This window comes from Gallinula chloropus (assembly GCF_964237585.1).
Source record: "Gallinula chloropus genome assembly, chromosome: 2".
In the NCBI taxonomy this organism is placed as follows: Eukaryota; Metazoa; Chordata; class Aves; order Gruiformes; family Rallidae; genus Gallinula; species Gallinula chloropus.
In genome coordinates this window covers 152,328,004-152,344,890 of record NC_140086.1, presented here as the reverse complement: position 1 = coordinate 152,344,890, position 16,887 = coordinate 152,328,004, and the positions used below count along the sequence as shown (strand labels likewise).

General features: G+C 43.9%; 1 protein-coding gene across 1 annotated transcript in view; it reads right to left on the bottom strand.

Annotated features, from left to right (window-relative positions):
• DIP2C (disco interacting protein 2 homolog C) overlaps nt 1-16,624 on the bottom strand; it is a gene marked incomplete at both ends in the record, with an annotated part of 317,089 nt that extends 300,465 nt beyond the window's left edge. The window contains one exon of the mRNA XM_084280380.1: nt 16,540-16,624. Coding sequence (XP_084136506.1) covers nt 16,540-16,624 — 85 coding nt within the window. The remainder of the gene's footprint in view (nt 1-16,539) is intronic.
• Between the last annotated feature and the right edge of the window lie 263 nt (nt 16,625-16,887).

Genomic DNA, 16,887 nt, shown 5'->3' with positions numbered 1-16,887 from the left:
GAAGGGGAAGGAAAGGGAAGGGGAGAGGGGATCTTTTCATCCATTTCTCCACTGCCTCCTTATCCCCATAAAAGAATAGTCTGAATATAGTCTTTGGAAAACTACCCAGCTGCATCTACATTTTCCATATGCCTGAGTTGCAAATTCAGCCCTGGAAAACAGGAGATATGCATTTTTATCTCTGGCTGGTGATGACAGTAATTGGCCTATGAACCACATTTGTTAAGGTAATACTAGAAAAAAAACAACAGCTCCAGCCTAGTATTTTCTTCCCTGCTTCTTCCCACTTTGTGCCTTGCAGCAAAAGGCAAAGAGAAACAGACTCTAAACATTTTCCAGAAAACGCATGCCTAGATGCCCTCCTATTTAGGAAGAAAGGCAATAGCTGTAATCCCTCATTTCCCCACCATCACTCAAAGGCACCAGGTATCCTGAACACAAGGACCTGCCTTGGGCTTTTAAGGGGACTGCACTCTTGAGGCCATGGACAGGAGACCCCTCTCCATGGCACCTGGTTTCTGACAACTCACTGCAAGTACAGAGAACACAGCCTTCACCAAAGCATTTTTTACATGATGTTCTTATGCTAACATGCACATCTCATGGAATTAAAAGTGGATTCCCTCCTCGTTCTCTGGTTAGCTTAATTTTTAAATCAGACTCAAATATCACAAGACTTCACACTTCCCTCTCCTGCCCATCTGGGAGCTGGGGTTACCACTGTACCCTCCAGCACAGGATTTTGACTGACTTACATCAACCTGATTTCAGGTCTTGGAATCCATCCTGACACCTGCAATCACTACCTTTCCCCTGAAGGCAAGCAAAGACACTTCTCAGGCAGAGCGTGGGTGATACAATTTTGTTTCTGAAGCTGTGGTACAGAAGCAAGCTACATTCAAGCACCTCCAACCTCACGGCGTAGAAACTCAAAATCTTTTAAATCTACAAATTCAGTAAAGTCCAAAGAAAGCATATGGAATGAGAACCAGACATGGGCACTTTTGTTGTTCTTCATCTGATGACCTGACATTGTTGAATATACAGCAGAGTATCATTTTTTAAAAAAGCTTTCAACACCCCTAACACATCACACAGTGATCCAAAAGAAAGGCTATTGATCCCTTAATTAATACCAACTCTCTTTTTAGAGGAAGCAATGAAGGCCAAAGATTTGGGTTTTCCATGTAGGAGACAGACATGCTTACTCCATGTGTGACAATCTGGTTTAAGTTAAACTAGAAATATCAATGCGACTGAAGCCCGCGCTTAACATGCTTTGCGGGGCTGAGACCATACTCGACATAACTTTCTCCTCCAAAAGGTATGTCCAGCTGCTCACTGAACAGTCAGGAGACGATGTGGGTATGGAAGTTCTTCCATATTTAAAAGCTGTGTTCACACCCAAAAAAACACAGTCCAGCTTCCCTTTTTAGAGAGAGGGAAAGAAGGCCTGGTTGCTGGGAAGGAATCAATAGCGTGAGGCCAAGCATTCAACTGAAGACCACACACACCAAACAGGTTTCATAAGAAGATCTTACTGGGGGTGGATCTACAATGCCAAGGTATCTGGTGGCTGCTTGCTAGCTCAGGCAGAGGATTCATTACTGCATTACTGACATGAAACTTTGAAAAAATATGCGATATTTAAGTGCATGATTACAGCTGCATGCAGCTCTCCAAACAGGTCTCAATAAAAACAAAGATTTCATATATAAAATTGGCATTAATAAGTAATCGAACAAACTGGTTTCCAAAGCCCTTCAGTTCCATTCACTACCCTGCTCCTGACAGAACCAAAGCCATTACCTTCCCAGAGAGATAAACAGGCATATACTTCTATCATACAGAAGAAAAAATAGGAATTGTTTAATTGACAGTCAGATACCTGAGTGATGATCACAATGACAATATTAAAAAGATCACAAGCAAACTTACCCATGCTTGAATTCAAGATCATTTACATAAGATGCAAATTTACTGCCATTATCAAGTTTACATACCAAAAAAAGAAACATTTTAAGTGAAACGGTTTCAAATCAAGTATCTGTTTATTCATTGTGCCTCACCTCCCCATTGCATATTTTTGTTGACTATCACTAGCGTGCATGTGGCATAATTACAACCAAAACTTAGAAATCTGGTGTTACAGAAGATCTCAGGTGGGGAGCCAGTGCTAACAGGTATGACCATACTGCAGGAGAGGCTGAGCACATCACTCCAAAACCCTCATATACAGTGTGAAATCCAGGAAAACTGTACCCAGAAGCACAAAATTATTTATCAGTGAAAGGGTGGGAATTTAAGGGTGTATCACAGAATGGTCGAGGCTGGAAGGAGTCTCTAGAGCACATCCCGTCTAACCCTTCTCAAGTTGGGTGACCGAGAACAGGTTGCCCAGAACCATGTCCAAACAGCTTTTGAGTATCTCCAAGGATAAAGAGCCCACAACATCCCTGGGCAAGCTGTGCTAGGGCCTTACAGTTAAAAAAAAGTGTTCCTGATATTCAGACAGTCAGTTATACAAAATATTTTATTCAGCAGCAAAACTGAATCAAGATGTCTCTATTCACACATCCCTTCCCAATGGATCCATCTTTTTCTATCCATGCTGTTCAGATCCCTCTTCTCAGTAGGGTGCAGGTATTTATGAAGCTGCATTGTGTAGCAGACTGATGAATTGATCCAACTTTTTAAAAAACACAAAAAAATTTCCTTGGGGCAAGCAGGATCTTCTTCCTTTTCGTCTTTCTTTTGCTTTGGGCTTCTGTTTGCAAATCCAAGCATCACTGGAATCATGACCCACTCGCAAACAGCGCAGCAGCAGGGACACAGGATAGGACTTTCAAAAGTCAGCTTCATTGCACACCATGTAGCACCCTCAGTACTGTTGTAGCAAGTTGGGCTCCCCAGGGAGTTGTATTTTGTGGGTACTCAAATTAACACCCAAGTCTGGACTGAGCATAACACTTGCACCAAGCAGAGAAGATCTGTAGGACATAGCAATCCTACAACCTCCCGACTCTTCCCTGAAAATATGTGTGAGTAACACGACTGCTCCAGCTGGTGCAGAACCCAACAGAGCTGGGAAGTTCACACACGCCAAGAAGGCAGCCCTTTGTTCCTTCCTTTCCACAGACAAGTGTGAGAGGAGACACACTTCAGTATTGCAGGGATGTTTCAGAGCCACACTGCATGCTGCGCATTGTGCTACATGACAGTGCCGGGGAGGGGCAGGGTGGGAGCAGGGATCTTTATATAGAACTGAGAGCAGTAATTCAGCCACTGACAGTCACATGAATACAGCCCTGCTGAACACAAACAGTATCCTTCTCTGGTATTAGGCTATTAGGCAGATAAGGCTCCACTCTGGATTTAAAAGACTTAAACTGACAAACGATCTTGTCTTTCCTCACCCTGCTAAGCGCGGCACAGGGCAGGAGGGATCTCGGCACTTTCTGCTGCTTATATAACAGGTGTGCTCATAAATATGCAAAGATGATTTGAAGATACAGTTTCTAATCCGTGCTTTATGCCTGAACAATTTAAATGGCTTTCATCATGTAGACAGCATTGGCGGCTCTTTGGAAGTAGTTCCTTTATAAATTTAGGCTCTGTAAGCTGTATTTTTGTTTAGTGGGGTTTCACATGAATTAAAAGAAAAAAAAAAAAAAACCACCACATCAAACACCACACTGAATGGGGGTATTAAGAGAAATGCATTTTTAGATAGAAAATAAATGTCATGACTTCTCTCCAGATCAGATTTCAAGAAATCTAAGTTGTGCGTTTCTCCATAAATGCCTCACACTGCATGGAGAATGTCCTAATCTAGCTCTAAGCAAACACAATATATTAGAAGTAAACAGCAGTAACCAAAAAAGCAAACATCAGGCATGATTAGCAGAACACACATACGCCAGCTCGTGTCTCTACAGCTGTAAGAGTTTCAGTGGTTAACAAGTTCGTTACCCCAAGACAAGAATTTGCTTTATATCAAACTGAGAATAATCTTCAGCACCTTGGGCCTGACATACCTCATGAGTGCTCTTTCACGTGTGAGGGGGAAAACAAAAAAGCTATTGCAAAAAGAGGCATCACATGAATTCTCTGCCTCAGGATCCAGCACACAAGCCTGCTGCTGAAGACAGATTCTGAAAAGATCTGGTGCAAAGACAGATGAGCAAGGAATGCAAACACACGGGGCAGGATGGCAGACTGACCCCGGGGTGCCAGGTGCCCTTAGAGAGAAGCCCCAAGGCCAGAGTTTGCAAGGAAAAAAGGGAAAGAAACACAGAGGTGAGGAGAAGGAAAAAATGAAAGCAAAAGGAACATATGCTGGCTCTCTCTTTCTCTGTCACCTAGGAAGAGGTGATACCATGTGTTAGCTTTCACAAAGTGCTACTTCTCTAACTACAGACTGGCTTCCCAGTCCTGGATGGGGTCCACAGTTTTCTACTGGGAGTACATCTTGGCCTGTTGATCCATACAGGTAAAGGCTTTTTCTGAAGTGCAAAATGTTCCCCCTAGTACAGGCAATGACCAGGCACAAAGAGAAAAAAAATACACCCTGGCATAGATTCTTAGATATCACAGACTGTTTCTGACTATTCAAAGACAGTTTTAAGTGGAAGTACACCCAGTATTGGCAGTCCTGACACCAACATAGTTTTTGCCATTTATTTTTAGGTGAACTGGACTTCATTCTGAGTGAAAAAAATAAACAGGAGAGTATATTTTGGTAAAACTTACACGCCCTCCTTATTTAAGGCCCTGGAAACACAGTTTCAGCTTTTATACTGAGAGTACTCCCATATTTCTATTTTGGGGAGACTTCAATCACCCCCTTGACTGTAATTCCTATTGTAATTTTATTGTAATTCCTGCTTATCACTCCTAGAAGTGGACGCTTTATCATCCTCACTGGGCTCAGGGGTGGAATGCAGAAACCAATGAGGGCAGTGACCCAGTCCATGACAACAGTCATACAATATTTTGAAAAAGAGCCTAGAGAAAAACAGATGTCACAGTATTTCAGAAGGATATGGTTACTTAGATGCTTTACTCTCTCTCTCAACCCTAACATACCCATGTGAGCAATTTCTGATGAAGAAGCATACATAACATTTTTTATTATTACTTAAATAAGACATTTAGATAGCATCTGTCAGCTACCATTTTCAAACTATTACTTTTCACAAGGCCCCCACTAGCAAAACAACCTTGTATCTCAGGAGAAGTCAGGGGAGATTTCTTTGGGTGTCTGAGTTAGAGCAGATTTATGACAGAAGTAAAAAGACTGTGTAAAATTCAGATCACAAAACTGTTCATGTTTAAAAAGCCAACTTGAAATAAGAGTCAGCTGCTTTCTTCCCAATTCCAGTCTAACATAGTCCCAGATACTCAATTTGCTTCAGTCCTAAAAAGGTACAGAGGAACAAGTTGCCAGATGAGGCCTGGAGTTATTTCTAGCATATCCTGAAGCTTATAAAGGAAGTTAAATCTGAAAGTGCATTTATTATTTACCAGAACTAACCAGTTACAATCAGGCCCAGCCAAAGTGCATCTGATGCAACATGCATAGGCAATTTGGTATTTTGAATTGTGTGTAATAGAACGAACACTGCAGGTGATATTTTCTTATCTAAATACACAGAAAAGCATTTTTCAGGTCAGGCAAAGCCAGGCCACCACCTAGGAGCAGCATTATACAGTAAGACATTTTCAAATTGGAATTCCTTAAACTTCAGAGATGCTGTGGTCTTTGTATGACCTCCAGGACAGAAAACAGCCCAGCATACTTCTTGAATAGTACAAAACTGCTGGTGCATGAACCAGCCTAAATTCCTCCCAGAAGGATAAAGAAAGTGGCACTGATGAGAAAGACCTCAGGCTTCCTACACTTGATCTTCTAAATGTATGCTACAGAGGGAAAACTGTTAGGGACTAGGTTTCCAGAAGTTACCAAATGTCTCTAAAAGGTCCATCAGTCAAAGATGACATGTAACATCGCTGTGCCTATTTCTGGCTCAAGGCAGACCACGCAAAGCTTCTTCACTTTTCCACAAGGTGACACCAGTCCCCTCGCTTGGCCACACAGCATCCTTTGTGGAACAGAAAAGAGATAGGAGGCTGACCTTCGAGGCTGAAGAAGAAATACCAGACTTGCAAGGAGCCCTCATCTTCCTCACAAATACCATCAGCATACAATACTGGCCAACGCATCATCATGCTCAAGAGGTAAAAAGCAGTGTCAGGGCTAAGCAGAAGGAAGTATCCTACTTGTCCCACTGCAGACAAAGGAACAAGTCCTTTCTCTGTTCCACTGTGCTCCAGAAGTGGTAGCCTCTGGAAGTCAAAGGTTACACCTTCATGAAACTCCCAACAAGCAAAACAGTTTACATGGACCTTCTGATGGCAGCACACAGAGACACTTTTACAGTTCCTATACCCTTGACCTATCAACATGCCATGGACAGCAAAAGTTACAACTGGCCAGCAAGGCAAAAGCAAAAACACCAGAGTAAAAAGCAGACATTCTCATGAAACCTTCCAATGAGAACTGGATTTGCCTTCAAAGTAGGAAAAGACTTGTCAATAGCTGCAACTCAGTATGCTGGAAATGCAGGGATTCAAGCTCCATTAAAATCACATACAGATTTACAAATAAAAACAAACAAAAAAAAGAGCAAGAAATACTAAAGGGGAAGGAAAGAAACAATATTAACTGATCTGGTAACTAAAAAAGTCCACCATGATGTATTCTATGAAAGCTTAAAGGAAACATACAACTACACCAGGAAAATAATACACTATCTATTTTATTGCAACTCATTTCATTGATGAGTATAGACCTCACCTCCCTGAAGTATCAGCAAACAGGACGCAAGAAGGATCAATATTCAGAGGAAGTAAGTGCTTTCCTTAGCCAAATGATTAAAAAGGACAATACCTTTATGTAAAAGCCAATGATCAAGCTATATATATAATAAATTTTAAGGGAACTTTCAAAAATATTATTGTTCTGCCACTTCATGCTTACACACAAACCCCCTAAGCTACTGGTAAATATACGAGTAGTCAGTATTTAAGCAGGTATTACCGGAGCAGCTGCATTTGACATCCTCTCAAACTCTAATGTATGCACATCCTTACAGTGTCCAATATTGATTTAAAACACATTATTACCGCAAGTAAATGTCAAATCATCACTAGCAAACTACTGAAACCTGAAATTCTCAACTGGTGCAGTGTTTTTTGACATTACCAGGAAAATATATATCATAATACTGGTCTAAAACATTCATAAAATGCCACTACAAAAGTATTCATTGCACTTAAACCTCTATATTTATGGTCAAGGGTGGATTCTGTGGTTTATGTATCTATCTACACACACAAACTTCTTACCTTCAGTATTTCTTAGAAAGGAGCCTTCTATCAAGTCTACTAATGGGTCGATTTTTTTTAGGAATTTGTTGAGTCTTCTTTTCTATTCAAGTGTTTTAGCCTTTATCTAGCTTGAGTAATATTTTCTGTCTTATCTCCAATCTGAATGTGTCTAATTTCCTTTCCTAGAAGTTGGATCTTCTCACGGTTTTGACTGCTAACATTGCACTGACTTTGCACTATGAAAAACTGTTTGTCCTTCCCAACACAAGGTCTGCCAAATAATCAAAACTAACTCCCCATCTTTCTCCTGGTTAACAATGTTTACTTGGATTGTATGCCCATGTCTCTACTCTTACTCACTCTTCAAGATATCTTCTGAACTGTTTTATCAAATGCTCCCAAGTCTGTGCTACAGATACTCATGCCACTAAAGTCAGAGTTCGTAAGAGACACAGATAAATCCTTGTGATTGGAATGTGTCAAATGCTCTAGCAGCATAAAATTTATAAACATAAAGTGCAAGACATTTTTTTCATCACCATAAAAAAAATCACTGCATTTGCTAGTCCCATTGCTGTTGCTCAACAAAACAAACCAACTTTCTCCATTACAACATGGAGCTGATTAAAAGTACAATTAGAAGTACTGTAAATATGTTATTTTCCCTCTTAGAAGTAAATATCACTCCATGGTCCAACAGCATTTATTGTTTTTTAATGGTAACTCTCACTTCACAACAGTTAGAAATACTTGTACACCATCTTCTAAACAATGTAGTAATTTTTTTTTTACTAAAAACTGAATCTAGGCTCTTCCAGCTAGCTCAGCAGAGGGGTTTGCCACTGTCATCATTCAGGGAAGAATAGGGATGTTTCTGCATTTTGCTGTTTCACTCAGTAACTGTTGTTTGTTCTTCCTCAGGCATCTGTCAACAAAGTCTAGCATCTGAAACACAATTTCCATTTTAAGTTTCTTTACCAAAGTTGAACTGTTCGCATGTCACCACAATGCCATCATTTTATTTGTTCAGCCATTCATCAAAAATATTATACTATTATTTGAATAGCATATCCTGAAATGAGGATAAGTGATCTAGATTTTGCTCATTCTCCTTGCAATTACGATGAAAAATATGAGTTAATATGACTAAGGGTATTCCCCCAAAAAATGAAACTTCACCTTTTCTTTATTTGCTATGACCTTGAGGGAAGTAGCTGTAAGAGACTGTAGTTATGAAGACCCACCACAGTTGGGTCCCTAAGCCAAGCAGAAGTCTCTTAAACTTTTGCTAGTCTAGGCAGACTTTCAGCCACTAGCCTACCAACTAAAAAGCAGGCTCCATTACTTACACTTCAGCATCTGTCACAGAGTTCATTAAGAAACGCTTTCCTGACTTCCAAACAGCTCCTACCAGACCAGACTTACAAGATCTTCTTTGGGTATTTTAATCTTACACACAGATCAAGCCAAGATTCAAATGAAGAAATTGCAGATGTCATTGTTAGTGTGGAGGTATGTTTTCTAGATCCAGAGAGAAAGAGGACCAAACACAGGGCCTAATATCCATTTTTTACTTCTATGTAAGCAGACATTTGAAGAATCCCTTTTTCCCCTCAACTGGCACCATTCTGCAGACCCATAAAACCAACCACCATCCCCTGCATTCTGAACTATGGCCTAATATTGGTCCAGCTCAGTCTTGGGAAATCAAACAACCCCTTTGAAAGCCATGGGAAACACTTTCGCTTCTGAGTTACCAAGATACTTAAGAACAATTCTTTCTTTCTATAATCATCCAACCATTTAACACCACACACTTAAAAAGAGGTTGAGACTGGCAATCATATACTTTTCAATGTTAACTTGGGCTGTAAAATAATGTGACAGTTGTCCACACCCTGGCACTTACTGCTGCTCTAAGCACTGCAGGTGATGTGTCAAATAGACTGTACCTATCCGCCTGCCAAGAACCAGCAACCAACTCTGCTCAGAAAGGGATGATGTGAAGCACCAAGGCACACCTCTGCCCATCCCCAAGACCCACACTGGGGCTGCTCCACAGGATTTTAGGGCAGAAGCCTCCTCTTTCACAGAGACTCCAGCCAAAGCCATGCCCATGGTCTTCCTAGCATCTGTCTCTAGCTGAACTGGTTTCAGTATTCCTATATTTGCTTTTTTTAATTGCAGGAAATCACGATGATCCAAACATGTGTTATACATTTTTTGAAGTTATACTTAATCCTAGCAGTAAATAATACTGGAGCTAGCAATTAGAAGCTGTAGCTAAGGTTATTGGGGAAAAAAAAAACCCAGAAATCCCAAACTTGATTAATTTACACAGCCCTAGAATGAGCAATTCCCTGATGCATTTCACCAAGTAGAGTTAAACAAAATCAGTTCAATTTTTTTAGTGTACATTTACCCTACAAATGTAAGGGAAGACCAGAAATAACCCCAGTGAGCAACCATGTTTTGGAAATGTCCCCCACCACACCACAGGGAAGGAGAGAACCAGGGGCTGTTGTTAACCACTAGGAAAGGCTCTTAACAAGCCAGGAAAAGACTGCTGCATCCAGACCCTCTCAGCTGGAGCTACTGCCTGCAAGGACTTTCTTAAGAAGGAAGGGGGGAAAAAAAGGAGGCAGAGGAGGAGAGAAGGCAGAATGGGATCATCAGGAGTTTGGCAAAAATGAAGCACACCCACCAGGAAGGTAGAGGAATATACATGCATAATTTTACATGGATTAAGAGTTTGTGTCAAATCCGTGATGTGCTGTGGTGAATTCTTATACTGCAGTGAGTCATCTTGTCTGACAGTTGCTGGGGAATTAAAGCAGTTATTTTTAAAAAATTATATGTCCTGCTTGACGCGTTATACAAATAGTCTCTTAAAAAATTAAAATGCAGTCAATGCATTTTTAAGTATAGAAGAGCTATGGTACATTTAGGATTCTCTGTACCACACCACAAACATCCATTCTGAGCTATGAAAACCTAAAGGAGTCTATTGATGTCCCTTCAGAGAAACATTGATCTTTCTGCTGCTCCCAATCCAAACCCTGCATCAAAAATTAGTTTATTATATCTGCCTTTTATACAGCATGAAAATATTTTTCCCTGAGAAAAATTAAGCACAAAGGAAAGAGGTGTGCTAAACATGAATTGCTTCGATACCAAAGGGTATTTGGGCTGCTAGAATAAAGACTATTTGAATCAAAATGACAGCATTCCCCCTATAATGGAATAACAAAGGCAGGTCAATACCCTTCTAGAGCAAAGCAGCACACTGACTCACACCCATAGGTGTGTGCCAGTGTTGGTTTGGCAAGGGGAAGCACTGCTGGCTGCTGCTCCCTGCACTATGCAGCACAGTCACCCAGACATACCCTGAAGCTGCGAAGGGCAGCTCCTCACAGCACGTGTCCTCCTTGCAAACACATTGCTTACTGCCTGGTTTGCCTATAAAACTGACACCCCACAGGCAATTTTCACACGTCCTTGGGAAAAGTTTTTTGGGTATGTCTGTTGTGTAACACAGTAAAGATCATCTGAATGATCCATTAAGTGTAACCCTTGGGCATCAATGCTGCTCAACATCAGCTGGCAATAAAGGTGTATTTACAGCATGCCTCCGGGACAGCTGTTCTGGGAACATCCTGGAGATTTGCATAGTGTGTTTTACAAGGCTCTACAGTACTTCAACTGAATGAGTGACGGAGAATCCTTTCCATGCAACACCACCCACTACAAGCCCTTCAGTCCAAACAGCACAGTAGAGATTTAGAGAGTACAGATTTAAGGGGGGGAGGGGGGAAGCCAAACTTCAAATTTGAGTGCCTTAAAATGCAAATGGTTATTGACTTGTGAGTGAATTTAACCTGTTTTTAAAATAATCGAGCTACTGTCCCTCTCAAACTTGAGCATCATCCAAAAAACAAAACAACTGATGAGAGGAGCTTCATCTTACAAAGAAAGAAGAGTTTCTGCTGCCAGCGCTCTTGATTTTATCATCATTCCCCGTGGCATTTGGTTTATTTTCTTAAAGCCTTAGATCTTGTAGGTAAGTTAGGTGAAAATTTCAGCTTTATGTATTTTGAGTAAATTAGTCTTCTCTTTGACAGAAAAAGAACTGAAAACATGAGCCAACTGCACCCTAACGCCTCAAAACACTACAAGAAGCAAATGTGAGTATTGAATTTCTTAGTTCATTTCTCACCTAAGCTCAGACAGTATTAACACTTTGTCATTGCGCAGGTGATACCGACTTGCTAAGCAGAGCACTATCTCGCAAGGAGTGAATTAAAAGAAAGACTTTGCGGCCCAAATCACAGAGGTGTGGTGGTTATTGAAATTTTCACACTTTGAAGCCTCTCCACAGGTGAAGAGTCAGCTGGCAACTGCAATGGAGAAATAATAACTAAAGGAGCTAACCACAGGTCTCCGGCCCCAGCCCCGTGACTACATACAGGCAACAAAAGACTGTACTTATTCCTAATAAAATAATAAAGCTGGCAAGCCAATGACCCAATCAACCCAACAATATTAACCAATCAAGCCAGCTGATACAAACAAAAGCTGAGGACCAAATTGATTAGCTGAATGCACACCCGGTGCCTTTGGGAATAAGTAACCACTCAGCAAAGATCTGAGGAAACGTTTTTGAAAGTGCTCACTGGAGAAAATTTCAGATTTTCAAAAGAACTTAAAAAACCCAAACCTGCTATCCTTCCTATGTTTAAAATGGAAGAGGACTGGCAGTATGAAATATAGAGAGAATAGTTTCTGAACAGGATGGTTTTCACATTTTCCATGTGGCGTCTGTGGTTCTTTAACTGTTTCTGCTATGTTATCTGACACTTGGACAAAACCCTGGAAGAACTATAGAGCATCTTTTCCCAATTAATTTTGGTTCAGCAAGTAATTGGAAGTGCAATATAACTTTGTATACCCTCAAATTGAGGAGAAAATGAGAAAAGGGGGGATGCTCTTTTTAAAATCCTTAAGTGTTTTTAAGAATGGAGGGATTGTAGAACTACTTTTTTTTTTTTTAATAAGACAGCACATTTTAGGACTCCTGGTTCTATTAAATCAGTTCCTCAGTTAGCAACCCCCAAGCTATTCTAAAAAACAAGATGATTCATCTATTTCCACCCAGTACAATTTTATACATCGTTAGAAAACTAAAGCCTCATAAAATTCTAAGCAGCCCTAAGAACAACTACTGCAGAGTGACATGTTGATTGCATCAGCCCAGAAGGGCTACAGTTTTGAGCAACACAAGCTTTGGTACGCACAGTGGAAACTACCAGAGTGTGTAAAAAAAACTACCTACGTAACATGCCAGCATCAGGCACATTCACTCAAGCACAGCACAACAAATGTCTTCAGAGTATCTGGCGGGATAAGGACAATCCCACGACTTCTAATACTCACAAAATAAAACTGCTGCTGCGGTCCCATGTTCTGAGAAATACAGAAGCATTCCTTCCACACACACACCCCAAAAATGAAGTGAAAACACTGTCAAGAAGTGTGTTATTGATGCCTAAGCTGAACAGAACATTACATGCCAACACGTCACGGTGAGAGTCACTCGGCACTCGCCACAGTGCTAGGGTACCTCCTCCACTCGCTCCCCGCGTGAGGCAGGCTACCAGCACCCAGGCACTGAGGACACTGCGTGTCTGACGGATCTTCACCTTCTAAATCACAATAATGAAACTAAGGAAATCTAAACTGGTTATCCTAATTTGCATCCATAGTGCCTGCTAAATAGCTATGTTTAAAACAAGAAAGCCCATTCAGACCACAACAAAGGGGACGTAAGAAGGCATGTGGCTTGCCCACAATAACCAACAGAGGTGATCTTAGCAGAACACCAAGTAAACACCTTCCTGACCAACTGCTCCTCCCTCTCAAGCAAAAAAGCAGTGCAGAACTGCCTAAACACAAAAAAAAACCCTCAAAGACAGCCTTATCATCTAAAAAGCGTGTGCTACCTGTCCGGCAGCCCCTTCCTGAGGTTGTCCTGCCAGCATCCCTGCAGCCAGGGATGGCAGTGAGGCTGTGCCTGGTGCACAGCTGAACAGAGCTCGGAGTTTGGCTACAAGGGCTGGGGAGGGGAAGGAAATACCATGGCCAAATTTAAATGTATGATGACTACCAGCGAAGGCTGTAATTACAACATCTGCACAGTGCCCGCTGTGCTAGTGACACGGTATGAGCTGTCTGGTGACACGGACACCAGCTATTTTATGTTAGGCTTTCAGATGCATTGCGTGGGTAGGACCCACGTTATCACACAAAACACTTCCAAGAGCTAGGAAGGAGACAACTTTAGCTCACAGCCAACAAACCATCTTGTAATAACCCTGCCTGAGCTCTTATCTTCTCCACAGAGCAGCAGCTTTCTTTCAGAAGCTGCTCCTGAAGCTGCACTGTCCTTAGCAGGTTTTGGCACTGGAGAACTGGGTTGCTTGGGTACAAGTGGCAGCTGTGAGACCCACAGCACTCAGCAGCAGCGAACTGAAAAACTCAGACTCACAAACAATGCAACAAACCCATTCGGGCATCCAGCATTCGAAAAACATGTTCCTAGCAAGTCTGGCTTGGGAAAGTGGTTTAAAAAGAGGCACGATTTACAGCAGTCACTCAGCTGCCAGTGTTATCAATGAGACCCGAACACACACACCAGCATGCAGTTGCCTGTCTATCTATTGCCTTCAACAGGTTCCTGCTTCGCAAAGGCAGCAGACACACCTTAACATGTCATGAGCATAACATGCTAAACCTCAGTCTTGTGAGCTTTTAGGCAAGTGTATCTCAGTGAAGGGACTCCACTGAAGCCAGTGGACCAATGCTGCATGTTCTGAGTGTAAAGATGCCTTGAAAAAACTTATCTCGGAGTTAGCATGGCCAGAGTACAACCAGTCTTCCATGGCACAATACAGTATAAATTACCAATTCCACCAGTTGTACGGTTTAGTTTTGGGAACAGGCCAGAGGGTTGCAATACGGGTGCATAAAGGTAGGAACAGCAAACAACTTTATTTTCTCAGGCACTGAGCATTGCAATGTACTTGACCAAGAGCACATCAAGAACAACTTGGGGGGAAGAACACAGAAAACCTGGATGCTGACGCTCTCTCCCCCCAACTCCCAATTCCAGCTGATCTTCGCTTAGGCTGCCACAGTCAGAAAACACGAGCCATCCCATCTGCAGGGTGTAACGTCAGTGGCACAGAAGGAAAGATATTGTCAGTGGGCTAAATTCATTCCAGCTCTAGCTGCAGGGAAGTTACAGCAGTGCAGATACAGATGTCCAATTGCAAACCACGTCCCACTTCCTCAGAGCCTTCTTGGATTATGCTTACAGCCACAGAAACTGCACCGTAAAACTGTATTACAACTTCAGCACTGTGAATTAGCATATTTCTTATTGAAGGTCTATGCCAGTTTGATTTTGGTCTTCTGCAAGCATTTACTAACAGCTGTTTTAATTAGTATCTCGTTGGTGTGTAGACAATCATGTGATACACACCAAGCAGCATTTTCTGCATAAAGCGAGAACATTAAGTATACGGTGATGGAAACAGTCCTTCCTCCCACCCTCACTACCACAGACAGGGGCCAATCGACAGGCAGTGCATCACAGAAAGGCAACGTTGTATTTAACACCTCTTATTTCAGGATTTCAGGGCACCCTTGGGGAGGGGGATGGCACAGAAATGAGAGCCACCAGCAATCCCAGTAGCTCATTCTCCTCTTCACCCTCAAAGCGTTAAAGGAAAATACAATGTCAACATCAGCTCCTCCCTGCTGATGAAACTGGCTCGAGCGCATTTTACTTTCTGGCTTGGAGCCCTTACAAACCGTTACAAAAAGACTGAGAGACAGACAGACAGCTCAATGTATCGACCACTTCCAATAACTAATTTGGGACACGCTGGGTCATTTGCCCCTTCTGTTAAGTGCCGTAGCCCCTCGGTGGTGAATAACATCCCCCTTCCCCGATATTTGGGGGATTTATTAAATTAAAAATATAAATAAATAAATAAATAAATAAACAAGCGGGGTTGTGAAGCTAATAGCAGATTTGCATTTCAGGAAAGAGCAGACCGTACCATCAGGATATATAAATACTCCCTCACTCTCTTCCTCTGGGAGGAAGAGATTACATCTGATACACTAAAATCGTCTCCAAGACTGATGGCACTCTGGGCGCTCAATCCCCATCAGCCGGGGATCCTGACAGGCGCTAATCGCTGCTGCCTCTCCTCTCGTTCCTTAACCGGAGCTGACACACATGGAAACGGGGAGCTGGAGCCAGGCTGAGGAGGGGCGGGCGGGCTGGGGCTCCTGCTCATCCTCCCGGCAACGGCAATATGCGGCTGGCATGAGAGAGAGAGAGCTCTCCCAACCCGGGAACCAGCGGAGCATCAAAACCAACCGCGCCAAGAAAACCACCGCAAGCTTTCCATTTTATACAGAATATGTAAAAAAAAAAAAAATCCCGCTATTAAAAAATATAAATGTTTCCTCCGAGCGACCTAACTCGTATTGTCCAAAACGCCCTTATCGGGGGGCATTTTGCTGCAACCGACACACACGCTGCGCGGGCTCCGCGGCGAAGCCCCTCGGCACGGCCAAAGAGGGGCTTCTGCACGCAGGTACACGGCGGATTTCGGTGCAGCCGCATTCTCCCGGCAGGGCAGGAGCCCCTCCGACCCAGCCCTACGGATTTTTTTTCAGCCTCCCGCAGAACAGCGGTGCAAGGCTGGGGCGGGCAGCCCCCGCCACCGCCGGAGCCCCTCTCCCGCCAGCGCCGCGGCGGAGCGCGGAGGGGGGAACGCACAGGTAGAACAAAACATCCCCGCCGGTACCCTCCCGCCAGCCCGCCGGCGGGAGCGAGGGGGTGTGTGCGCGGGAGGGGAGGTGGGGGGAACCGTCAGGGGAGCCCCGGGGCGCCCATCGGTGCCGGTGCGGTCGCCGCAGCAGCCGGCCAGGCGGCAGGGCCGCAGGGCGGAGGGTGTGTGAGGGGGGAGCGGGGCCGGGGGCTGCCGCTCCGCTGCCGCGCGCCCGCGCCGACCGCCGCCCGCCCCGACCGCCGCCCGCGCGAGAGCCGGGCCCGCCCCGCCGCCCCTTTACCTTCGGAGAGCTCCAGCTCCAGCTCGGCCAGCCGGGCCCTCACCTCCAGGGGCAGGGACACGCTCTCCAGGCTGCGGTCCGCCATGCTCGCGCGGCGGGGACGGGCTCTCCCCTCCTCTGGCTGCCCCGCTCTCCCCCTTTGTCCGCGGCTGAACGGGGAGAGGGAAGGCGGCGGGGCCGCGGCGGGTGGCTGAGTCCTCCCCGCGGTCTCAGCCGGGCATGCAGGGGGGAGGCGGGCGGGCGGTCCGCGCGGGGGGACGGGGCGCGGAGGGAGGGAATGCGGAGGTTTCTCCTCTCCTCTCCTCCCCTCTCCTCCTCCTCCTCCTCCTTCGCCGCCTCCTTCAGCGG